The sequence below is a fragment of the Gobius niger genome (assembly GCF_951799975.1).
Source record: "Gobius niger genome assembly, chromosome: 19".
Lineage (NCBI taxonomy): Eukaryota > Metazoa > Chordata > Actinopteri > Gobiiformes > Gobiidae > Gobius > Gobius niger.
Window position 1 is genome coordinate 27,982,077 of NC_136870.1, and position 27,174 is coordinate 28,009,250.

Here is a 27,174-nt window from a genome sequence, read left to right on the forward strand (position 1 = left end):
ACGTCACTAAACAAACGTGTGTCGCTCCACTGCAGCTGTTTCCATAGTAACAACAAACAATTGGGCTTGAACTAGCTTCAGGTAAAACAGCTTAAACAGTGAAATAATAAAAATCAGCCAGTGTCCAGCAAAACTTCAACAAAAATGTGACAAAAATGTGACAAAAATGTGACAAAAATGTGACAAAAATTCAACAAAAATTCATCAAAAATGTGACAAAAATGTGACAAAAATGTGACAAAAATTCAACAAAAATTCAACAAAAATGTGACAAAAATGTGACAAAAATTCAACAAAAATGTGACAAAAATTCAACAAAAATGTGACAAAAATTCAACAAAAATTCAACAAAAATTCAACAAAAACTCAACAAAAGAATTACAAAAATTCAACTAAAATGTCTCAAAAACTCAAACTATTGAGCTGGAACTAGCTTCAGGTAAAACAGCTTAAACAGTGAAATAATAAAAATCAGCCAGTATTCAGCAAAACTTCAACAAAAATGTGACAAAAATTCAACAAAAATTCAACAAAAATTCAAAAATATTCAACAAAAATTCGACAAAAATGTGACAAAAATTCAACAAAAATTCTACAAAAATGTGACAAAAATATGACAAAAATTCCACTAAAATGTCTCAAAAACTCAAACAATTGAGCTGGAACTAGCTTCAGGTAAAACAGCTTAAACAGTGAAATAATAAAAATCAGTCAGTATTCAGCAAAATTTCAACAAAAATGTGACAAAAATTCAACAAAAATGTGACAAAAATGTGACAAAAATTCAACAAAAATGTGACAAAAATGTGACAAAAATGTGACAAAAATTCATCAAAAATGTGACAAAAATTCAACAAAAAAGTGACAAAACTTCAACAAAAATGTGACAAAAATTCAACAAAAATGTGACAAAAATTCATCAAAAATGTGACAAAAATGTGACAAAAATTCAACAAAAAAGTGACAAAACTTCAACAAAAATGTGACAAAACTTCAACAAAAATGTGACAAAAATTCATCAAAAATGTGACAAAAATGTGACAAAAATTCAACAAAAATTCAACAAAAATTCATCGAAAATGTGACAAAAATTCAACAAAAATGTGACAAAAATTCAACAAAAATGTGACAAAAACTCTATTGAGCTGGAACTAGCTTCAGGTAAAACAGCTTAAACAGTGAAACAATGAAAATCAGCCAATATTCAGCAAAAATTCAACAAAAATGTGACAAAAATGTGACAAAAATGTGACAAAAATGTGACAAAAATTCAACAAAAATTCATCAAAAATGTGACAAAAATGTGACAAAAATGTGACAAAAATTCAACAAAAATTCAACAAAAATGTGACAAAAATGTGACAAAAATGTGACAAAAATTCAACAAAAATGTGACAAAAATTCAACAAAAATGTGACAAAAATTCAACAAAAATTCAACAAAAATTCAACAAAAACTCAACAAAAGAATTACAAAAATTCAACTAAAATGTCTCAAAAACTCAAACTATTGAGCTGGAACTAGCTTCAGGTAAAACAGCTTAAACAGTGAAATAATAAAAATCAGCCAGTATTCAGCAAAACTTCAACAAAAATGTGACAAAAATTCAACAAAAATTCAACAAAAATTCAAAAATATTCAACAAAAATTCGACAAAAATGTGACAAAAATTCAACAAAAATTCTACAAAAATGTGACAAAAATATGACAAAAATTCCACTAAAATGTCTCAAAAACTCAAACAATTGAGCTGGAACTAGCTTCAGGTAAAACAGCTTAAACAGTGAAATAATAAAAATCAGTCAGTATTCAGCAAAATTTCAACAAAAATGTGACAAAAATTCAACAAAAATGTGACAAAAATGTGACAAAAATTCAACAAAAATGTGACAAAAATGTGACAAAAATGTGACAAAAATTCATCAAAAATGTGACAAAAATTCAACAAAAAAGTGACAAAACTTCAACAAAAATGTGACAAAAATTCAACAAAAATGTGACAAAAATTCATCAAAAATGTGACAAAAATGTGACAAAAATTCAACAAAAAAGTGACAAAACTTCAACAAAAATGTGACAAAACTTCAACAAAAATGTGACAAAAATTCATCAAAAATGTGACAAAAATGTGACAAAAATTCAACAAAAATTCAACAAAAATTCATCGAAAATGTGACAAAAATTCAACAAAAATGTGACAAAAATTCAACAAAAATGTGACAAAAACTCTATTGAGCTGGAACTAGCTTCAGGTAAAACAGCTTAAACAGTGAAACAATGAAAATCAGCCAATATTCAGCAAAAATTCAACAAAAATGTGACAAAAATGTGACAAAAATGTGACAAAAATGTGACAAAAATTCAACAAAAATTCATCAAAAATGTGACAAAAATGTGACAAAAATGTGACAAAAATTCAACAAAAATTCAACAAAAATGTGACAAAAATGTGACAAAAATGTGACAAAAATTCAACAAAAATGTGACAAAAATTCAACAAAAATGTGACAAAAATTCAACAAAAATTCAACAAAAATTCAACAAAAACTCAACAAAAGAATTACAAAAATTCAACTAAAATGTCTCAAAAACTCAAACTATTGAGCTGGAACTAGCTTCAGGTAAAACAGCTTAAACAGTGAAATAATAAAAATCAGCCAGTATTCAGCAAAACTTCAACAAAAATGTGACAAAAATTCAACAAAAATTCAACAAAAATTCAAAAATATTCAACAAAAATTCGACAAAAATGTGACAAAAATTCAACAAAAATTCTACAAAAATGTGACAAAAATATGACAAAAATTCCACTAAAATGTCTCAAAAACTCAAACAATTGAGCTGGAACTAGCTTCAGGTAAAACAGCTTAAACAGTGAAATAATAAAAATCAGTCAGTATTCAGCAAAATTTCAACAAAAATGTGACAAAAATTCAACAAAAATGTGACAAAAATGTGACAAAAATTCAACAAAAATGTGACAAAAATGTGACAAAAATGTGACAAAAATTCATCAAAAATGTGACAAAAATTCAACAAAAAAGTGACAAAACTTCAACAAAAATGTGACAAAACTTCAACAAAAATGTGACAAAAATTCATCAAAAATGTGACAAAAATGTGACAAAAATTCAACAAAAAAGTGACAAAACTTCAACAAAAATGTGACAAAACTTCAACAAAAATGTGACAAAAATTCATCAAAAATGTGACAAAAATGTGACAAAAATTCAACAAAAATTCAACAAAAATTCATCGAAAATGTGACAAAAATTCAACAAAAATGTGACAAAAATTCAACAAAAATGTGACAAAAACTCTATTGAGCTGGAACTAGCTTCAGGTAAAACAGCTTAAACAGTGAAACAATGAAAATCAGCCAATATTCAGCAAAAATTCAACAAAAATGTGACAAAAATTCAACAAAAAAATTACAAAAATTCAACTAAAATGTCTCAAAAACTCAAACTATTGAGCTGGAACTAGCTTCAGGTAAAACGGCTTAAACAGTGAAATAATAAAAATCAGCCAGTATTCAGCCAACCGTCACTGCTATGATGCTAACGTCATCTCAGCAGTAAAACAGTAAAGACTTTAGGGAATGGCTCCACTATAACAATTCCCCCAAAAGCATCAGCATCGATGAAGAACCCTGTCACCGCCCGTTACTCAGCGCCGGTCGCCTCTTTGCTTCGCCGCCGTCCTCCCGAAACATCTCCGAGCGTCTCCCGGCTCTCGGTCGCCCGTGTCCAGCTCCTCAGGACCTTCTCCTTCTCTCCTGCACTGTTCGATGCTCATGTTTGGCCTAACAGTCCACTCTCCGTTTGTTGTTGCAGGTATGGCTTTCCCCACCAAAGGCTGACGCTAAAGCCCAGGCTAAAGCTGAGGCTAACGCTAAAGCTACGGCTAGCGCGCACGGACTGCCTTCTGTTTACTGCCCTGAGAGACTCGAACCACTCCCTGTTTTAGCGTCTCGTTCTCCCGCACAGTTTTGTACTAGCAGAGCCTTTTTATTTTAGAGTTTTTTTGTGTGTGACCTGTGACCGCTACATCACCGCTAACGTGACTAGCCTCTTCCCGCCTCCGATTCTAACGCAGTTGTAGTGGAGTCTTACATTAACACTTGTGGTAATTGTTACTCGTAGAGGAGCTAAAAAAGTAGAGTGCCTTCGCTAAAGCTAAAGCTAAACTAGTGACGCGTAGTGTGTGTTGTTTTATCGACAGACGAGGACCACAGATTTATCAGATTTCTCTCTTTTTTTTTATATAAATATATTTTTATTTTTACGTATTCTTGACATGATTCCTGGGAAAAGTTCTGGATGTAAACTTGGGAACACTTTCGGCGCAAGCTCCACCGTCAGGAGGAAAGGAAATGAGTCGGCGAAGTAGCAGCTAACGGCTAACGGCTAACGGCTAAAAGCACATTTGTGAAGTTTGTGAAATGTTCTTTAAGGCGAGAAGCTGCAGATGAAAACATGGACGTCTTAGTTTTAACTCTGTCAGAGTCGAATCAGCCCAAACTCCGTCTTTACCAGGTTTATTCTCTGAGATTAATCCAGGAAGTGACCCTTTGGTATCCACGTGTAGCAGGAAAGACGCTGTAATCCAAATATGGTCATTTCCTACATGTGTGGGCGACAGCAGCGGCTAAAGACGGGAGGAATATCCACAGGTGCAGACAAAGGGACTAAACTTTACAGGGATGCACCGATACCAATACCAGTATCGGGTATCGGGCCGATACCACATGCTTTTACTCATACTCGTACTCATTCATGAGGTCCCGATACCAGAAACCGATACCATTCACCTCTCAGCTGAGAAGAAACAAACTGTAGAATAGTTTAGTGTAAACACAATAATCCACATCGAGCTGACTTTATTACAGACTGCGCTCTCTAAACCAGAGTCTGAGCTGGATTTAACCAGAGCTTAATGTTGTTAGCGCTGCAGCGTCTGCAGTGTTTACAACATACAGGCTAACGATGCTAACTCGCGGCTAACAGTTTTGTTCATTCTGACGCCGTTTTCTGCCCAGGGGTTTATTCATCTGAAAAACTAACCCAGCGACTAAAAAGTCCTCAGAAAATCCAACTTAAAGACATACAGCATGTTTATATTGAGGGAAAATGAGCTGCAGCAGAACAATGAAAACGCTGTAGCTTCTCGCTAAGTTACTACAAACACACGAGAAAATCTACAGGAGCTGAAGTAAAGACGAAAAGAGACCATTTAAGGAACATCTCAATACTATTGTTAAATAAAAACACATAAATGAATAAAGCTCAGGCATTGGGAGCTTTAGGACATGGGCTTTTCTGTCTATGATGGACAGAGACATAAAAATAAAAAATTATATTGAATGAAAATAAAATAAATAAATAAATGGCATCAGCACAATTCTAATATAACGGCTCTTAAATGTGTCGCCGACTTTACTTAAGGAAATGTACATGAGTAAATTAACTAATTACAAACCAATCTACTGTGATAAAGGTAATAATGTTGAAGAAAGTGCCTTGTACTCGTATCGGTATTCGGTATCGGCAAGTACTTAAATCCAAGTACTCGTATCGGTTTTAGAAAAAGTGGTATCGGTGCCTCCCTAAAACATCTGCTCCATAAGACTCCACACTTTACAGACTCCACTCAAACACATCTGGACGATTTTTACAGCTCTGATTCCTGATGGATTTATTGAGCTTTGAGCCAAAAAATAAAGTAAACACACACTAGGGCTTGTCTTTAGCCGCTGCTGTCTCCAAATATGGTCGTTTCCCACAAGGAAACGACCATATTTGGTCCCGAAGGTCCCGGGTTCGATTCCCACCAGGACGGGGCCTTTCTGTGTGGAGCATGTTCTCCCCGTGTCTGCCACTAAAAACATGTACAATAGGTGAATCCTCCAGCAGGTGATTCTGACCCTCAGCCTGGCTCCACATCATGGAGGCGGGTCTCCGGGCGCGGCAATACTTTCCTTAAATATTAGTGTTTATTAAGAACATTTTGCTCAAAAATGTGAGTAATTTAGAACATTTTACTTAAATCAAGCAACATTTAAGTAAAATATCCACAATTTTTCACTAAATAAGAATGTTTTCCTTAAATTATTCCATTTTCTGAGGACATTTTGCTTAATTCTAGTTATTTATTTGCTTAAATTTAGTTTTTCTTTCTTGTTTTATGAGAAAAATATTCTAGAAAGAAGAATTCTTAGCAAGAAAAAAACACTGACCCCATTGGCAGAATTTCTTCCTTAAAACAAGAAAAATGTCTTATTTTAAGATTTTTTTCCTTGTTTTTAGGAGTTTTGCAGTGTATGATTATAATGAATTTTATAAATATAAGCCGATTAAATTCGTCTAAAAACTAGACTAAAATCAAAAAGTTGTGTTTTTTACTAAATCTTGACTAAAATGAAATTAAGACTAAGATTAAAATAAAATAAAACATGTTGTAAAATGATCTCTGCCTGGAACATAAGCACGAGTCACTTCCTGGATGAATCTCAGAGAGTTTTTACTCTGACGTCAAAACTAACTAGTTTATTCAAAAACTAAACAAGATCCAAAATCCGTTTGAGCAAACCTTTGGATCAAACATTTTTACTCCTAAAGTGCCTTAATTTTATACGAAAACATGTGAGTATCTCCAGCCGAAGTTTCAAATCGATTTCTCTCTCGACTCGTTTCCAGCTCCGCCCCCCGTGGAGCTTGCCCCGCCTCCTGTCGTCTTAAGGCCCGCCCCCCGCGTTGTTAGGCCTGGGGGAGCTCCGGGCTTGTGTTTGGTCTCCTCTGTTTCTGAAAATAACCTGTTTGTCTCTGCTCTGGCGCCGTTAGCAGGAGCCGTTAGCGCTAAAGTGCGGCGCCACGAGAAGAGAGCGCACCCGTACCAAAGGGTCACGGACAGAGGTCAGTGTGGGCGAGCGCTCGCTTTGTGTGGACACGTGCATGACGCAGGTGTATGTGGACCAGGGGGAGGAGCCGGAGGCGGGCTTTAAACACCGGACACCTCCTCTTTTCATTCTGTCCTTAAGCTATTTATGAACCCGCGGATGTTTAGTTTGTGAAGTCGAGCTGGACAATGGAAGATACTTTCGATAATCACGCCTTTGAGACGTTCATGCGGCGACTTTAAACTCTGTTAACGAGAAACAGAATGAAATTACAAAGAAACAACTTAAATTCTGCTTCATATTCCGCTTTAACCAAGTGCAGTTTCTTCAGTTTGGCCGGAGTTTACAGCCTGTATAGACCCTTTAACTGGTGACATCATCAGTGACATCATCTGGAGGCAGGAAGTGATCAAGAGAAATAAGAATAAACAAAAACTAGCGATTATAAATGTAAAACTACAGCTAAAAAATGTGGTCCTGTTGTGGCTTAGACCAAGAGGAGCGACATTTGAGACGATAAAACGAGGTTTATATTTGACATTTCCTAAAACAGTTAAACAGTTTGTTTATCATGACAACAGCTCCAATGGAAATAGATACAGACGGCGTCTCTGGAATCGCCCATATATGGTCATGTTTGAAAACAGTTAAGGGGGAAAACAATTTTGAAAAAAAGTTAATTTTCTCTAATTATTGAAAAACTACTTTAACAAATGTTGAATTATGAATATAGTTTCTAGGCAAGGCAAGGCAACTTTATTTATACCGCGCATTTCGTACACAAGGCAACTCAATGCGCCTAAATTCTACTAAATAATGATACAAAGACATGGGGAGGAGCAAAGTGGTTAAACAGCCCATAAATACATTAATAAATGGAGAATGCTAACTTGATGCTACATGTTAGCGTCGGGTTAATGCTAACGGTTAGCTAGCGCTTGCTACAACTGCCGTTTTTTTACTTCTACTGAACAATCTGCAGTGAGAAAATATCCATATGGGCCTGATTTACACTTGACTTTATTTGTATGTGATAAATAAGTTCATATTCCACCAGAAAATGGCTAAAAAGAGGGAAAATTGTGTTTCCCTAAAGATTCTATTTTCCCCCTCGGCGAAGCCACGCCCCCTTCTATGACGAGATGCCGTCTGTATCTATAGATAGGAATCCAACTTCCTGCCTCCAGCTAAGTCCCAAATGTTTACAAACAGTTAAAGGGTCTCGCCTTTCAGACTTATGTTGTTTTGGCGGCCATGTTGTTATGGCGGCCATTTTGAACACCGAAGTACAATTATGCAGCGCTACAACATGTAACAATATCTGTGCTCAGGATATAAAAGAAAGACAACTGATCGTGTGAGTCAGGGTTTGAGATGTTAGCAGGCTACTGGTTAGCATCTAGCTTCAACAGCTCAGCTCTGGCTGCGACATGTGACAGAGGTCAGAGGTCAGAGCTGTTACTGTTGTATCTCCTCAGTGTTTATCGTGTTGAAGCCATTGACCGTTGCTAACCAGTAGCATGCTAACGTCTTGAGCAGCTTAAACACTGACTCAGACTGAGACTAATGCTACTTCGGTATTCAAAATGGCAGCCAGGACTATGTGTGATGTCATTGGCCAGAGTAACGCCTCATTTGAAAGCTAAGACCTACACAAGGGATTTTACGTTACGCACAGAAACGCCCTGAAATGACAAAAACAAAAACACGGATGAAGCTTAGATGATTTGTGTAGGTCTTAGCTTTCAAATGAGCGTTTAGATTTGGGTAAAACTGCAGAAAATGTGCTCGGTTAAGGCGGAATGAGAGAATCGGGGCCGTGTGAGATTCTGACCACACCCCTATTGTACATGTTTTAGTGGGAGGAGCAACCGAAGCACTTAGAGGAAACCAGTGTTTTAAATGAGTTTATTTTATTTATATCATTATATTTAAGGACGAAGCACAGACTGAGTTCCTTCTGGTACTTTTTATGTCGTTTTCAGGAGCTGGGGACCGATACTTTTCTTTTCCGATACCGATACTTGGTTTCCGATAGGGCTGAACAACTAATCGATGACTAAAATGGTTGTCAAATATTTCAGTGATCGATTAATCGTTTTCTAGTAAACACAGACTAAAATAGAGCAAAAAAGACATGACAATTCTGTATTTTGGATGAAAACCTACTTTAGTTTTTAAAGTGAGGGTCTGCAGTGTTTTGTACATCGTAAATTTCATAAATATCTGTCTTTGTCTCGTCCAATCAGAAGCAGAATTAGCACAAAGAGCCTCCTACAAATGTTTACTTTAAGTTTACTCCATCAACACGTCCTCGAGCGGCGTCACTTTAGCTTCATGTGATCAAAAAATGGAAAAAATACCATTTCCGTGCACCTTTCACAGCCAAGCGATTAATCGATTAATCGTGAAAATAATCGGTAGATAAATCGATTATCAAAATAATCGTTAGCTGCAGCCCTAGCGTCTGATACCGATGCTAAAAAAAGGGTGAAAAATGGGGGATAATTTGGGGCAAAATTAGGAAAATGTTTGTAATAAAAAACTAGGGAAACAAATTGGGGCAAAGATAAGGGGAAAAAAGTAAAAAATGGGGCAAAAAAGTTTGACAAATGATTTTAAATATGGGCTAAAATGGTGAAAACAATTTGGATACAAAAATAAAATAAAGGGAAAAAAATTGCCCCAATTAAAAAAAAGAAGAAGAAAATATATATATATAATAAAGTAAGAAATGTTGGGGAAAAAAGTGTAAAGTGTAAAGTGTAAAGGAAAGTGGTTCTTTTGTCCAGCTCTGACTCGAAGCACTTTTTCCACATGTCCACGTGTTTAAAGCCCGCCTCTCCTCGGTTTATTTAAAGCATGATGTGTCTATTATCAATGTGAAAGGAGGCGGGGCCGCACCACTGTAACCCCGCCCCCCCCCCCGGCCCCGCCCACGCGCCGCGCCTCGGAACACGTTTGTTAATGTTAATTTCCTCTGGTTTTTACTACCTTTTAACCTGCACGCGCTGTGGGACACGTTTAAGCTCGGACCATTCCATAGAGGTTTTATTGTAATTATATTTGACACAAATGGATTAATTATTATTAAAAATCCCGGTAATGTGCCACGTGACGGCGGCGGCTCGCGGACGCAGCACTTAAGACGGGCGCGTTCGTCGGTTTGGAAAATGGACTGGATTCCTCTGAGGTTTGAAAGAATCATTTACAGAAGTGAAAACGTGTTTTAAACGTGTTTAAAGAGTGTTTAAAGAGTGTTTAACCTCTTAACTCCCGCCTGAACCGAGAGGATCTTTTTCCTCACGTCATCAGATATTTTGTCCATCATTTTTTTGTTGGGTATTCAACTCATTTTAGTAACTTTTTTGTCAATTTTTTGGGTCATTTTTTGGTCCATTTTCTTGTCAAATTTCTATTGCATTTTTGTCACATTTTTGTCAAATTGTTGTCATTTTTGGTCAAATTTTTGTAATTTTTTTGTAATTTTTTTGTCAGATTTGTATCACATTTTTTGACATTTTTTGACATTTTTGTGACATTTTTTTGACTTTTTTTTTGACATTTTCTGGTCAAATTTTGATCAAATTTTTGGTCATTTTTGGTCAATTTTTTTTTACATTTTTTGACATTTTTTTTTACATTTTTTTGTCAAATTTGTATCACATTTTTTATCACATTTTTGTCATTTTTGGTCATTTTTTGGTTAAATTTTTGTCATTTTCTTGTCAAATTTTTTATCACATTTTTTATCACATTTTTGTCATTTTTTCGTCACATTTTTGTCAATTTCTTGTGACATTTTTGTGACATTTCCATCATTGTTTTCGTCTCAGTTTTGTCGCTATCTTCACACCTTTTTTCCAGAAGCTTTTGGATTGGGGTAAAGCCAAACTGGAGAAAATGTGCTCGGTTCAGGCGGGAGTTAAGGGGTTAAAAGAGTTAATCGTCTGCAGTAAAACCGTCAACGAAACCACTGTAAGTGCAGTGCATGGCAAAAATGTCACAAGAAACTGACAAAAAAATTGACGAAAAAATGACAAAAATGTGACAGAAAAGTGACAAAAAATTGATGAAAAAGTGGCAAAAATGTCACAAGAAATTGACAAAAATTGACAAAAATGTGATAAAAATTTGACAAAAAAATGACGAAAAAGTGACGAAAAATTAATGAAAAAGTGGCAAAAATGTCACAAGAAATTAACAAAAAATTGACAAAAATGTGATAAAAAATTGACAAAAAATTGACAAAAAATTGATAAAAAATGGACGAAAAAATGACAAAAATGTGACAAAAAATGGATGAAAAAGTGGCAAAAATGTCACAAAAATGTCACAAAAATGTCACAAGAAATTGACGAAAAAATGACAAAAAAATGACAAAAAAATGACAAAAATGTGATAAAAAATTTACAAAAATGTGACAAAAAAATGATGAAAAATTGGCAAAAATGTCACAAAAATGTCACAAGAAATTGACGAAAAAATGAAAAAAAAAATGACAAAAATGTGACAAAAAATTGATAAAAAATTGTTGAAAAAGTGGCAAAAATGTCACAAGAAATTGACAAAAAAATGACAAAAATGTGATAAAAAATTTACAAAAATGTGACAAAAAAATGATGAAAAATTGGCAAAAATGTCACAAAAATGTCACAAGAAATTGACGAAAAAATGAAAAAAATGTGTCAAAAAAAAAGACAAAAAATTCATAAAAAATGGACAAAAAGTTGACAAAAATGTGACAAAAAATTACCAAAAAAATGACAAAAATGTGTCAAAAAAAAAGACAAAAAATTCATAAAAATATACCAAAAAATTGACAAAAATGTGACATAAGGAAAAAGCTCCTTTCGGTTCATGCGTGAGTCCAGAGCTTAACATCTAGCTCCAAACCTCGTGCCTCCCCCTGTGACGTCCTTCACTCAAAGCTCTTCACCCTTTCCTTTAGTGCAATAATCCGGCCCCTTTTTCCAAACCGCCGCCGCGCCGTCCCCGCCCCGCGAGCCGCCGCTGCCGCCGCCCGTCTTCCCCCAACGACTTTAACCTGTGGGCGGCGTGTTGAAACTACTGAGACTGTGCGACACTATTTATATAAAGTCTGTTTCTCCTGTCGGCGAGTGGTGCTGATGTGTATATAGGGATTTTCAAATGCTTTTATGAAGAATATCGCTTTGGAAAATACTTGTAGATGTTTTTTTTTTTATTAGTTTTATTAGTTTGTACATTTTGTGTTTTTTGTGCTTTTTATAGAAATGTTTATTCAAATGTTTTAGCCACTGTTTTATTTTTGTTCCTCTGAAGCCGCGATGATATTTAAGATTTTGAAGTGGCCTTTCTTTTCCTCGATGTCACGGGCCGCTCCGGTGTTTTTATGCATTTATGGTTTGTAGCCTTAGCTCCGATATCTATAAGAAATATATCTATATGTGTGTGAGCGACTTGTGAAGGATGGAAGAGGAAACACTAAAGGCAATAAAGATGATTATTCAAACGAATCCTGGCGACTTTTTGGACCAAATTCTTTTTTGTTTTTTTTTGGAATCATCACCTGTTTTTCGTAACACCTCCATCGCTGTCTCTTCTGCCTAACGTAGAGCTAATCCTGTTCAATAATCGGATCATAATCAAGTTTGAGTCGTTACTTTTGTGTGTCGCGTTTACGCCCGGACTTACGGTAACGCTCGAGGAGGTTTGAGGCGGAGAAAAGTGGCACAGAATGGAACGATCGGATTAGAAGAAGAAGAAGAAGAGTGGAAAGTGTTCTTGAAATGAGTTTGATTTGAGACGAGAAGCAAAATGTGTGAAATGGAGAAGATTGTACAGACGTTTTTGTGATCTTTTGGAGCTGCGACCCCCATTTTAACAGTTCATTAGGATCGTGACCCCCACCCGGGTCAGACCATGGGAAAAACAGGGACATTAACCTATAAAAGAAAAAACAATGTCTAAAATAAAATGAATCAAATTTAGAACAAATACTGGCACCCTGGTAAAATAGCATGTATGCTACGATACCACAATAATAGTATTAAAATATGCACTTTATCTATAGGCTCTGGCGACCCCCCCAAATTTGTCTCCCGACCCCCAGGTTGAGAACCCCTGTTCTATACAAACCACTGGGCCGCAGCCAGGAGAGGTCAGAGGTCAGATGTGTAACTTCACCTCTATTGTATTAAAGTTAGCAAATTCAGTAAAATGTTAACTATGCTTAAATACAATATAAATACATTATATTATATTAAATTAAATTACATTAAAATTAAATGTCAATTTACCTTAAATTAAATAGAAAATGTACAATTTTTATTTAAATTTAAAATGAAAATATACATTTTTTATTTAAATTTAAAATGAAAATATACATTTTTTATTTTTATTTAAAATTTAAAATTAAGAAATGAATTGAATTGAATTGAATTAAATGATGTTTTGTGCATAAATACTGGTAGATTTTCTGACACTAAGGTTTTCACTTCAGTCGTTTTATTCTTTTTTTGTTGTAAGAATTCTCCGTTTTAAATTCCCCTTTAATTTTTTCATTTACTTTTTGAAAAAAGTACAAATAAGTAAAATCTGTCTTCTATACAAACAACTGGGCCGCAGCCAGGAGAGGTCAGAGGTCAGATATGTAACTTCATCTCTATTGTATTAAAGTTAGCAAATTCAGGAACATGTTAACTATGCTCAAATACAATATAAATACATTATATTACATTAAATTACATTAAAATTAAATGTCACTTTACATTAAATTAAATATAAAATGTAAATTTTTTATTTAAATTTAAAATGAAAATATGAAATTTAAATTTAAATTTAAAATGTAAAAGTAAGAAATGAATAATTGAAATGTAAATTGAATTGAACTGAATTAAATTATGTTTTCTGCATAAATAGTGGTAGATTTTCTGACACTTACTAAGGTCTTCATTTCATTTTTTCATTTACTTTTTGAAAAAAGTACAAATAAGTAAAATCTGTCTTCAATACAAACCACTGGGCCACAGCCAGTAGAGGTCAGAGGTCAGATGTGTAACTTCACCTCTATTGTACTAAAGTTAGCAAATTCAGGAAAATGTTAACTATGCTCAAATACAATATAAATACATTAGTTTATATTAAATTAAATTACATTAAAATTAAATGTCAATATAAATTAAATTAAATATAAAATGTATTTTTTTATTTAAATTTAAAATTAAGAAATGAATTTAATTGAATTGAATTAAATGATGTTTTGTGCATAAATACTGGTAGATTTTCTGACACTAAGATTTTCACTTCAGTCGTTTTATTCTTTTTTTGTTGTTGTAAGAATTCTCCGTTTTAAATTCCCCATTCATTTTTTCATTTACTTTTTGAAAAAAGTACAAATAAGTAAAATCTGTCTTCTATACAAACCACTGGGCCGCAGCCAGGAGAGGTCAGAGGTCAGATGTGTAACTTCACCTCTATTGTATTAAAGTTAGCAAATTCAGTAAAATGTTAACTGTGCTCAAATACAATATAAATACATTATATTAAATTAAATTACATTAAAATTAAATGTCAATTTAAATTTGATTAAATTTAAAATTAAAATGTAAAATTTAAATTTAAAATTAAGAATTGAATTGAAATGAAATGTAAATTAAATGATGTTTTGTGCATAAATACTGGTAGATTTTCTGACACTAAGGTTTTCATTTCAGTCGTTTTATTATTTTGGTTATTTTGGTTTTGTAAGAATTCTCCATTTTAAATTCCCCATTCATTTTTTCATTTACTTTTTGAAAAAAGTACAAATAAGTAAAATCTGTCTCTTTGTGAACTTCTATACAAACCACTGGGCCGCAGCCAGGAGAGGTCAGAGGTCACACATCGTTAGCCACATAGCATATTAGCATAAACTCATTTTTGTTTTGATTTTGGAAAACATGTAAAAAGACGTTTTATAGGAAACACATTGTTTTTCTCTTATTGCCATTTTAACAAAACACAATGACTTAGGCAGTTTTGCTACGTGGCTAACGATATGTAGCCTCACCTCTATTGTATTAAAGTTAGCAAATTCAGTAAAATGTTAACTATGCTTAAATACAATATAAATACATGAACTTACATTAAATTACATTGAAATTAAACGTCAAATTAAATTAAATTTAAAATGAAAATATATTTTTATCTAAATTTAAAATGAAAATGTTAATTTTTTAATTTAAATTTAAAATTTAAAAGTAAGAAATAGCTAATTGAAATGTAAATTGAATTGAATTGAATTAAATTATGTTTTGTGCATAAACACTGGTAGATTTTCTGACACTAAGGTCGTCATTTCAGTCGGGTTTTTTTTTTTTTTTTGTAAGAATTATCCGTTTTAAATTCCCCTTTCATTTTTTTCATTTACTTTTTGAAAAAAGTACAAATAAGTAAAATCTGTCTCTTTGGGAAGAAAATGTAAATTTTTTATTTAAATTGAAAATTTAAAAAAATTCAAATTTCAAATTAAGAATTGAATTGAATTGAATTGAATTGAATTGAATTGAAATGTAAATTGAATTAAATTAAATTATGTTTTGTGCTTAAATACTGGTAGATTTTCTGACACTAACTAAGGTCTTAATTTCAGTCGTTTTATTATTTTTGTTTTTTGTAAGAATTCTCCATTTTAAATTCCCCATTCATTTTTTCATTTACACTAAAAAAAAAAGTACAAATAAGTAAAATCTGTCTCTTTGGGAAGATTTTTTTTCCTCCTAAATTTCATAAAAACATCTTATTGAAATCTGTTGATGTTTTTTTCTTACCTAAAGGGACTTTACGGAAAATTTAAAAATTATGTATTTTCCCGCCATGTCCTAATTTGTAGAATGAGCTCAGACCTGTTCACCACAACTGCCTCTAAAATCCTGCTCTGTCACTCAGGAAGGTGTTCAGTCTGAAGTGCCGTCATGCACGAGCTTAATATAGAACCTGCAGTTACACGTATGACCTGAGGTGGCAGCAGTGAGCATAAAAATTGACTCTGTGCAAAACTTCAAATCATAAAAACGCGACTTCCTGTTTCGATCCAGCACGCCAAAATAAAAGCACCATCTTATTCTTTCTGCCAAACTGTTAACAGACAAAACACTTAACATGTGTGTATTTAATTATATTCTTGTGATGTTGCGAGTACCTGCTGAGCTAATCAATGAGACGAGCTGTGCTTTTATTTTGGCGTTTTAGATCGAAACAGGAAGTCACTTCTCGGGCGGCGTCGTTCTGATTTGAAGTTATGCACAGCGTCAATTCAATCACTGAGTTAATCTGTATTTTTGATTGCAGCGTAAAATGCTGCGGCTAGCAACAGAATGCTAGTGCTAACAAGCTAATGCTAAAGGCAACTAATCTTATTGTCATGATGTTACTGATCAGTTAAAACTTGATGTTAATATGGAGAAAAGTGGATCGTTCCCTTTTTCCCTCAGAGAAAGACTCTTGGTATCGGTTAATATCTGATATCGGCCGATACTCAAACCCCCAGTATCGTATCAGAAGCAACTTCACTGAAAATATCAACAATTTTCAGCATTTTTACAATAAAAACACTTTATTTTTCATGAAAACATAAATTGACAGTATCTCTATGTTTATTGTTTTTTTTTCCTTTTCACCTTCAGAGTCTTAATGAAATAACTTAAGAGAAACCTTTTGTAAACACTTTATAAGCTCAGGGAGAACCTTAAACGTTTCCATTACCTCGGGGAAAACAAATCAGCTCCATTTTGTACAAACTGCTCCATTCCTCTCTGCAAAGTTCATGTTTGTGCCACTTTTCTCCAGCGTTTCTCCCAAACTTACCGTGTTTCTCGCTGTAAAGCCTCCTCATTAATCTGCTGTCTCATGTTTCTTGTAGCATGTAGCTGTTAGCGGCGCACGGCGGCGGCACGAGCTCCCATAGACGTAACACTGAAGCGTTAGCCGCGAGCTAACGGGACGCTAACGCCCGGGGCGACGCTTTTGGCGGGTTTTCAGAGTGGATTAGAACAAAAAACCTTAAAATATGAGAGTCTTTATCTGTTGTATGTTTGTCAGAGCAGATTAAGTTACGCTTTTGTCCAAAACGTTAAGACAAACCTGTTTAACGGCCAAAGATTTCAGTACGGCGGCCATTTTCTAAAATGTTTACATTGTCGTTGCATTTTTTCCCCCCAAATGATGGACCATTTCCTGACACTGAAGATGAAGATTTTGCTCTAACAGACATAAAGCTGTAGTAAATTAACCTGTTACTGACACAGTGATGACATTTTCCATCTGAACGTAGATTTCCTGGTAGCGCTTAACTCTCTCCACTCTCTGCCGGCGCCGGGAGCCCTGGCCGCCATCGCCCGCCGCCGCCGCCGTAGTTCTTAAGTCCATCCTTAAATCACTCGCTGACACTAATCTCTCCGTCTCTCTCTCTCCTTCCTCCTGTTGTTGTTTTCCTTTCCTCGATCCCTCCTTCCTGTGTCTGTCTAACTCTAGCTGCCACGGCCACTAACCCATGACCCCGCCCACCTCTGCCCGCGGGCGCCACTCGCCGCTCACCCTCCTCCTGCAGCCGACGGGGGACCGGCGGCGAACCCCACCCACCCACCGGCCGCGGAGCCACTAACCGGGAACTAAACGGGACAGAAAAGACTTTATCCACGAGACGGGACAAACTCCAGCAGCGACGACGTGGAGCCACAAACGCTTTCCCTCCGAAACACGGCGTCGCTAGCGCTGCTTTTACCGTCAGAAAGTGCCTTCGCCGTGACCACGGAAACGCCACGGTCTCTGGGGAACCAAACTTTGCACAATCGAAATTCAGCATAAAAGTAAAACAGTCATTTCAGTGCCTTTAAAGGGGAGGTTCAACAAAACAGTCATTTCAGTGCCTTTCGGACTTTAAAGGGGAGGTTCAACAAAACAGTCATTTCAGTGCCTTTAAAGGGGAGGTTCAACAAAACAGTCATTTCAGTGCCTTTAAAGGGGAGGTTCAACAAAACAGTCATTTCAGTGCCTTTAAAGGGGAGGTTTAACAAAAACGACTCGTTATTAAGGCGAGACGCTGCAAGTGAACGTTTTTTTGAAAAGTTTTGTTTACATTTCTTTTTACAACTTTTCCAAAATGTAAAAAAAAAAAATCTAGTTTGGAACAGTTTTTAAATCTTTTGAAAATGTTTTTAAAAAAAAATTTACATTTTCAAAATGTTCAAACAGTTTCCAGTTTGGAACAGTTTTGGAAAACTTTCAAACATTTTTTGAAAATATGTTTTTTTTTTTGACAATTTCAAAAATTCTGGAAAATTAAAAAAGAATTTTTTTTTTTTTTACTTTTCCAAATGTTCAAAATTGAAAAAAAAAATGAAAATTGAAGAACAAAAACAAAATGGAAAAGAAAAAGCAAAATTGGAAAATTGAAAACAAACTGAAAATTCTAAAATTCTCTTTTTTTACTTTTCCAAATGTTCAAACATTTTCCAGTTTGGAACAGTTTTGATATTTTTGAAAATATTTTTATTTTTTTGGCAAATTTCAAAAATATTTTTATTTTATTTTTACATTTTCAAAATGTTCAAACAGTTTCCAGTTTGGAACAGTTTTGGAAAATGTTCAAACATTTTTTTTTAAATATATTTTTTTTTTGACAATTTCAAAAATTCTGGAAAATTTCTAAAAAAAAAATTGAAAATGTAAAACATTTAAAAAAAAAAAAAAAGTTTTACTTTTCCAAAATTTCCCAGTTTGGAACAGTTTTGATATTTTTGGAAAAGAAATTAAACATTTTGGAAAATTGAAAAAAAGAAATAAATAAAAAAGAAATTGGAAAATTGAAAAAATGTGGAAAATTAAAAAAAAATGAAAATTTCTAAAATTCTCTTTTTTTTTTACTTTTACATTTTTGAAATTTTTCACACACACAAAAGGAAAATGTTGGAAAACATTTTTCATTTTCAAAAATGTGAAATCTTTTCCAAAAGTTTCCAAAATTGTAAAAACTGTTCCAAAAATGTCCAGTTTGGAAAAGTTTTAAATATCTTGTAACGTCTTCGTTTTAAAAACAGGCCAAACTCTCGCTGTACGATGTTTATTCACTGACGCTTTGTCGAGTCGCGCCGTTGTTCTCTCTCCAGCAGGGCGGCGCTCCCTCCTCTTTACTCCAACTGTTTTACAGATTTAATCCCTGACACATTTATTGACCTTTGAACCCAAAAACCAGGAGCGTTTCAGGCGCAGCGTCTCGCCTGAAACGCTTTTACCGTGTTCATCGTTTCCTCGTCCGAAACACAAAACAGGAAGTCACAGAAACGGCGTCGGCGCCCGAGCCCAGACCGTGAAGTTCTGTCTCACCAAACGCCGGCTTCAAGCGTGAGACCGTTTTTAAAGCAAAAGTAAAAATGTGCCTGACGTTCAGAACGAGGTGTTTCTGAACCGACTCCGTGCCTTTAACTTCACTCCGTGTGAACTTTATATTTAAGCCAGAGTGACTTCGTAACATCACTAATCCTTAACGATAAAGTAACGTAACGTCTGTTTCCTCATCGGACACGACGTGACACCTGCGGCGCCGTCAGTTTCCACAGACTCCGTTTAAACGTGTGCCTGTAATAAACCTTCGGGCCGTTACTGCGACAGTGAAAGAGTTTAAAGTCTGTAAAGTTTTATGGGATTCTCTGTCGTTCACTCTGTAAAACACGGACCGGCCTCAGCAGAACCGGACCGTCCCGCTCAGAGTCTCAAAGGGGCAGGAAAGTCCTCTGGAATATAAAACTGTCCCATCAGTGATCCCTTAACGAGGCCAAACCTGCTCCACATGTCCCGCCCTTTGACTGAGATGCATTTCTGATCCAGTGCGGGAATTATTCATCTGGAAACAAATGCATCGAATCCAAAACTCTGAGGTTTGTTGCGAGGCCTCGTCGTCCAGTCCGAGTGTTTCTCACAAAGGTTTGGACATGAAAACGTTACTGTCTCCACAAAAGTGAAACAGTTTTAGTTTCATGACCTCGAGAAGTGTCACAGACGTCGTCAGGGTCACAGTCGCCGGCGTCTCTGAGGAAAGACAGATTCATATTTATACAACGACATTTACACATAATGTTTTTGCCTTCATTGCAGTGGCGGCTGGTGATGTGAAAACCAGGGGGCGCTGTTGCCTCTACCTACCTTCAATTATATTTTAGAAGATACTTGTAAACATTGTTTTTATCTTAAAAAAGAAAGTTATCTTAGAGGCATTTAATATTATTATTTTATGTAGAATATATTCAAAACTTATTGTTTAGTTTTATTCAACAAAAAAATAAATAATTTCTGACTAAAGTGTAACGATAGTCACTATACATATTTGTGTTTTGCACCAGCAGAACCAGAACAAAGGCAGGAGGTGTTTCCTCTTTGATTTCATGAACAGTTTTAGTCCCAGATCTGCTGTGGTTCCATTATGAGCCTCAGAGCCACAGGTTTAAACCCGTATAAACCGTCAGACAAATGATCCGCTCACAAATAATGTGCAGCTCACGTTTAGACGAGAGTCCTCCTCCTCCTCTGTAGCACCTGGAGTTCCTCCTGTAGCACCTGGAGCTCCTCCTGTAGCACCTGGAGCTCCTCCTCTGTTTCCCTCAGTGAATGAATGACGTTCCCCTGAATCTCCTGTCGCAGCTCTTCCTCACGGTCCTGAATTTTCTCTCCATCAAATGTCCACGTCCTGGGACATGAGTGTCCAGGTGAGCGAGGGTTTGTCCCAAAGTGTGAGATAAACAAGCAGCAGCTAAAGCAGACGAGCTAGTTAGCATCGTAATGCTACCTCCAGGAAAGTCTGTTTAGACGTGACTTCTGACGGAAGAAAGTCCCAAGTCCATTAGTTTGACTAAATCCTTTCACCTCCTCTCAGGAAACAACAGAAGCTCCTCCGTCTCAAATGAGAAGTTTTTCCTTCGATCGTCCGTGAGCTCAGAGCTGCTCCAACAACGGGCTACTCGTGTTTGTTTACAGGAGACGCTTCCTCGTCTTTCACCTGTTAAATTTAAATGTATTATTGCGCGTCTCTGATTGGTTGAATTAATGACATACAGTGACGTTTTTATACCATATAGAGCCATTGGTTAGATGCTCGGGGCGCTGTTCCTGCCGCCCCGAGCACAAAACTACACATTTATGAAGCTGTTACACCGGTTACAGCACAAGATGAACCAGGCAGACAAACTGACACCTCCTTCACCTCCGCCCCCCTCCCTCAGTGTAAAAAACACCTGTACAGAAGACAGTTATGATTTTGTTAAACTTAAAACTTTTTATTTTATTTGCAAAATTGATAGGAGGGGCGGCGCCACCGCCCATAATGGACCAGCCGCCACTGCTTGATTGTAAATCTAAAGAGCCCGTCTCACCGGCCGGGAGACTCGTTAGATCAGGGGGGTCAAAGTCATTTGGGCCGAAATCCGGCTTCCTTGGCGGGTCGCTTATAACACGATAAATATTCTTATAATGTAAACAAGAAAATGCCATTGAGAGAAGAATTTTACAATGAATAAATTATATTGAGCTGTGATTTTAACATAGTGCTGATTTGGGCAAAAGCCTGGGACTCAGAAACGTATGCTCTACAAGTCGGGGGCCGGATTAAATCATGTTCCGGGCCAGGTTTAGCCCGCGGTCCGCCAGCTTGACATGTCTGAGTTAGAGACTTGGTCACGGAGACGTCTCTGAGGCCTGTCGGAGACTAAGGAGACCTCAAACTAGGGACTACAGATGGAAACTAGCATCCCCTCTATAATCTGGCATATTTACACTGCTCATGTGCAACTGTTCATCAATATGCATTGTCCCTATCAAATTAATTAAAAATAAAATAAAAACAGACTCCATTTGACTCTTTGAGGTCTCCTTCATGTCCGACAGGCCTCAGAGACACAGATGCCTGAGACGTCTCGGAGACCAGACAGAGACGCCGCGGAAACTGAGCCTTTCACCGAGACAACCTGGAGACTCGCCTTAAGCCTCCTTTAGTCTCCACCTGGTCTCCAAGACGTTTAATTCTGCCACACATTCATCAAATAAAACAAAAAGGCAAAAGTTCCATCTTGTCTCGGGCCGGTTGGATAAAGCCGACCCTGTTAGAGGAACATGGTGGAGCAGATGGTGTTTTATTTATCTTTCAAATGGAGTAAAAGCAACAAGTTCTCGACACAAAAACTGTACTTGAGTAAAGTCCAGACCCTGAAGAACTACTCGAGTAAAGTCCAGACCCTGAAGAACTACTCGAGTAAAGTCCAGACCCTGAAGAACGACTCGAGTAAAGTCCAGACCCTGAAGATCTACTCGAGTAAAGTCCAGACCCTGAAGAACGACTCGAGTACAGTCCAGACCCTGAAGAACTACTCGAGTAAAGTCCAGACCCTGAAGAACGACTCGAGTAAAGTCCAGACCCTGAAGAACTACTCGAGTAAAGTCCAGACCCTGAAGAACGACTCGAGTAAAGTCCAGACCCTGAAGAACGACTCGAGTAAAGTCCAGACCCTGAAGAACTACTCGAGTAAAGTCCAGACCCTGAAGAACTACTCGAGTAAAGTCCAGACCCTGGAGAACGACTCGAGTAAAGTCCAGACCCTGGAGAACTACTCGAGTAAAGTCCAGACCCTGGAGAACTACTCGAGTAAAGTCCAGACCCTGACAGGGGCTGGACTGGGACTGAAAAACCGCCCTGGACTCTGACCAGCCTGGCCCAAATTACCCCCCGCCTTAACGGATTTTCTCCAGTTCGGCTTTACCCAAATCTAAAAGCTTCTCGGCTGGAGAGCAACGATGTGATGGAAACTTTTTGTCAAGTCGCCGTATTTTTTGTCATAGTTTTGTTGTTTCTTCATTACTTTTTGTGGCTTTTTGTTGATTTTTTGTCTAATTTTTGTCGATTTTTTGTCGAATTTTTGACATTTTTTTGTTGAATTTTGGTCGAATTTTGGTCGAATTTTGGTCGAATTTTGTCACATTTTTGTCACATTTTTGTTGAATTTTGGACATTTTTTTGTTGAATTTTTGTTGAATTTTTGTTGAATTTTTGTTGAATTTTTGTCACATTTTTGTCGATTTTTTGTCGATTTTTTGTCGATTTTTTTGTCACATTTTTGTTGAATTTTTGTCACTTTTTTGTTGAATTTTTGTCACTTTTTTGTTGAATTTTTGTCACATTTTTGTTGATTTTTTGTCTAATTTTTGTCGATTTTTTGTTGAATTTTTGTCACTTTTTGTCGAATTTTTGTTGATTTTTTATCGAATTTTTGTCACATTTTTTTGTTGAATTTTTGACATATTTTCTATCATTTTTTTTCATGGCTCTGTCACGTTTTTGTGGCCTTTTCGTTGCTTTGTTGTCATGTTTTTGTTGACTTTTCATCAGATTTTTTGTTGCTTTTCCGGCACATTTTTGTTTTGTTTTCATCCTCTTTTTCTCGCTATTTTGATGCTTTTCTTTTTAGCTTTTAAATTTGGGTAAAGCTCGGTTGAGGCGGGACCGGTGGCCCTAGAGCCATTGGCCCTTCTGTGCTCTTCCAGAACGGACATTTGGCCAGTCCGCCCCTGGACCCTGAAGATCTACTCGAGTACATCCCTGGAGTAGATTCCCTCTGAGAAGTCCCAAAGCTCTTGAACACGTCCCTTTTGTTCGTCCCACTCCGAGGCCCGCGCCCACGGGTTGGGACCCCTGGCATTCCCGCTCCCCCGGCCGCGGATGCCGCCGGTCCCACACTCGGAGCGCTCGGGTTTACGGACGACAGCGAACGCGGCGCCACAAACCCCCCATTGTCCGGCTCCACAGACGGTGCCTTCTCTGCGCGGGACAATGGGCCCTGGTACGGGACACGCCACCACTGTCCCCGGGACGCGCCCAACATTTACTCTCCCTGGACCTGCAGTGTTAGCAAAGCAGAGCCGCGGTTATGCTAATCTGAGGTTATGCTAATCTGAGGTTATGCTAATGTAAGGTTATGCTAATGTAAAGTTATGCTAATGTAAAGCTATGCTAATCTGAGACAAAGGCGTTTCAGCTCTGACGCAGAAACGTGAAGATGTTTCTGGATAACACGATTTAATGGTTTGTTTTCGTCATAACTGGAAGAGAGAGTGGACTTTTCACAAAACCACACATTTAACCCGAGAACACGACAACACAAACACACGTGTGATGAGTTCATGTGAGTGTCCTGGGTGTGTGACGTCTCTGATGGCCTGGGTGTTCCTCCTCCAGGCTCATGTTTGTGAGGGTGCACTGCAAAAAGTGCCCGACTAAAAACAAGGAAAAAAATCTTGTTTTAAGGAAAAAATTCTGCCATTGGGGTCAGCATTTTTTTCTTGCATCATAAAACAAGAAAGAAACACTAAATTTAAGCAAATAAATAGCTAGAATTAAGCAAAATGTCCTCAGGAAATGGAATAATTTAAGGAAAACATTCTTATTTAGTGAAAAATTGTGGATATTTTACTTAAATGTTGCTTGATTTAAGTAAAATGTTGTTAATAAATACTAATATTTAAGGAAAGTATTGCCCGGAGACCCGCCTCCATGATGTGGAGCCAGGCTGATGGTCAGAATCACCTGCTGGAGGATTCACCTATTGTACATGTTTTAGTGGTAGACACGGGGAGAACATGCTCCACACAGAAAGGCCCCGTCCTGGTGGGAATCGAACCCGGGACCTTCGAGCTGTGAAGCTGAGGCTCTAACCGCTGTGCCACCGAGCCGCCCACTTTAAAGAATGGAATGTTTTATCTCTCTGTGAGAAGCAGTTCTTACATTAAGACATGGTTCACCAGCCTTATTTCAGCTGAGGGCTACTTGAAGAGCATTAAGTTGTTCGAGGGCGACCAGTTAAAAACAAATCCTAAAGACTTAAACGTACACTGTTCACTTATAGGATATTGACCCCATATTATATTAAAATAGCTTTATTTTAAACTCATACTGAGTCACAAGAACCAAAACAACTGTATTTTTAAGAATTAGATTCAAGAAAATGAAGTGTTTTACACTTTAGAAAAAGTCCCAAGGGCTACAGGACATGCCCCAAAGGGCCCCTGGGAGCCCGCGGGCACCACGTTGGTGACCCCTGCATTAAGAGTTATTGTGATCTTAGTTTGTCTTAAAATAAGAAAAAATATTCTTTGTCTAAAAGACAAAGATTCAAAAAGTTTTTCTTTCTTGTTACCAAGAAAAATCATTTTTTTTAGTAAATTTATCTGAACAAGAAATGGCTAGATTTTATTTCCTAAAATAAGATTTTTTTTCTCAAGAAAACTTTGCTCAGTGAAACATTATTACTTTTTATGGAAAAAATAAGAACTTATTTGCAGTATTTTAAAGGAACAGGCCGCCGTTTTCCAGACTGAGATATGTTCTTACCTGAGCTGTGACGAGTTCTTTAGGACCTGTCTGATCTTCAGTCACGTAAACACAGCGCAGACGGCGTTAGCATTTAGCCTCTCCCTCTCTCCTCTATAGCTCCAAAACAGGTCAGGATAGAAGCTACCAAGCTCTTCCACGTTTTCCCTATTTAAATATGGTTACGTGAAGTGTTCCACTACAAAGTATAATTACACACAATTAAACAATGTGGATTTTCTAAGCGGATAAAAGGGGGGACTATATTGTAAGGCGTAATAATACCAGGAGTAGTTTGGCATCCGCGCAGTAAAGTGAAGATTACTAGACCAACAGAAGGTTTGTCATCATTGTAGTGTGATATAGACTGGTGCTATGTGATTGAAAAAAGCAGAATACCCCCTCTTTAAGATAAAAGACTCACGTGTGTCATGTATTGTCATGTTTTGATAGATTTTGATGTTCTTATTATGGGGTGATAATCTCGTTAGTGACGGGGTTTTGAATGTGAGCGATGATGTTCTCGGGTTAAACCATCTCCTCGTTCAGGTCGGTCAGTTTCACGTTAATCTCTGCACAGTAACGTCCTCTCACACCCAGGGGCGGACCGGCCATGTGTCCATTCTGGAAGAGCACAGAAGGGCCACCGGTCCCGCCTTAACCCGAGCTTTACCCAAATCTAAAAGCTAAAAAGAAAAGCATCAAAATAGCGAGAAAAAAAAGAGGATGAAAACAAAACAAAAATGGGCCGTAAAAGCATCAAAAAAAGTGACATAAAATGTGATGAAAAGTCAACAAAAACACGACAACAAAGCAACGAAAAGACCACAAAAACGTGACAGAACCATGAAAAAAATGATAGAAAAAATGTGACAAAAATTCAACTAAAATGTGACAAAAATGAAACAAAAATGTGACAAAAATTCAACAAAAATTCAACAAAAATGTGACAAAAATTCAACAAAAATTCAACAAAAATTCAACAAAAATTCAACAAAAAATCAACAAAAATTCAACAAAAATTCAACAAAAATTCAACAAAAATTCAACAAAAATTCAACAAAAATTCAACAAAAATGTGACAAAAATTCAACAAAAATTCAACAAAAATGTGACAAAAATGTGACAAAAATTCAACAAAAATTCAACAAAAATGTGACAAAAATTCAACAAAAATGTGACAAAAATTCAACAAAAATTCAACAAAAATGTGACAAAAATTCAACAAAAATTCAACAAAAATTCAACAAAAAAGTCACAAAAATTCAACAAAAATGTGACAAAAATTCAACAAAAATGTGACAAAAATGTGACAAAAATTCAACAAAAATGTGACAAAAATTCAACAAAAATTCAACAAAAATTCAACAAAAATTCAACAAAAATTCAACAAAAATTCAACAAAAATGTGACAAAAAAGTCACAAAAATTCAACAAAAATGTGACAAAAATTCAACAAAAATGTGACAAAAATTCAATAAAAATGTGACAAAAATTCAACAAAAATGTGGCAAAAATTCAACAAAAATGTGACAAAAATTCAACAAAAATTCAACAAAAATTCAACAAAAATTCAACAAAAATTCAACAAAAATGTGACAAAATTCAACAAAATTCAACAAAAATTCAACAAAAATTCAACAAAAAAGTCACAAAAATTCAACAAAAATGTGACAAAAATTCAACAAAAAAGTGACAAAAATTCAACAAAAATGTGGCAAAAATTCAACAAAAATGTGACAAAAATTCAACAAAAATGTGACAAAAATTCAACAAAAAAGTGACAAAAACTCAACAAAAATGTGGCAAAATTCAACAAAAAATTCAACAAAAAAATTACAAAAATTCAACAAAAAGCCACAAAAAGTAATGAAGAAACAACAAAACTGTGACAAAAAATGCGGCGACT

At 36.1% G+C, this 27,174-nt stretch overlaps 1 protein-coding gene and 1 long non-coding RNA gene across 6 annotated transcripts in view; one reads left to right on the forward strand and one right to left on the reverse strand.

Moving 5' to 3' along the window:
• The window catches only part of qki2 (QKI, KH domain containing, RNA binding 2), a 76,720-nt gene extending 59,174 nt beyond the window's left edge, over window positions 1–17,546 (forward strand). Inside the window, exons 7-9 of one of the 5 annotated variants that reach the window (XM_079577246.1) lie at window positions 3,813–3,836; window positions 6,843–6,914; window positions 17,393–17,546. In XM_079577246.1, coding sequence (XP_079433372.1) covers window positions 3,813–3,836; window positions 6,843–6,914; window positions 17,393–17,415 — 119 coding nt within the window. In that variant the 3' untranslated portion in view covers window positions 17,416–17,546. Of the gene's footprint in view, window positions 1–3,812; window positions 4,408–6,842; window positions 7,019–17,392 lie in introns of those variants that run through there. The other 4 variants (XM_079577247.1, XM_079577244.1, XM_079577245.1 and 1 more) reach the window with 4 other exon arrangements.
• LOC306978675 lies at window positions 12,039–13,522 on the reverse strand. The gene is made up of 2 exons (XR_013793913.1): window positions 13,491–13,522; window positions 12,039–12,746 (listed from the first exon to the last, which is right to left on the reverse strand). It is a non-coding gene; the product is annotated as an uncharacterized lncRNA (long non-coding RNA).
• Window positions 17,547–27,174: the final 9,628 nt, after the last annotated feature.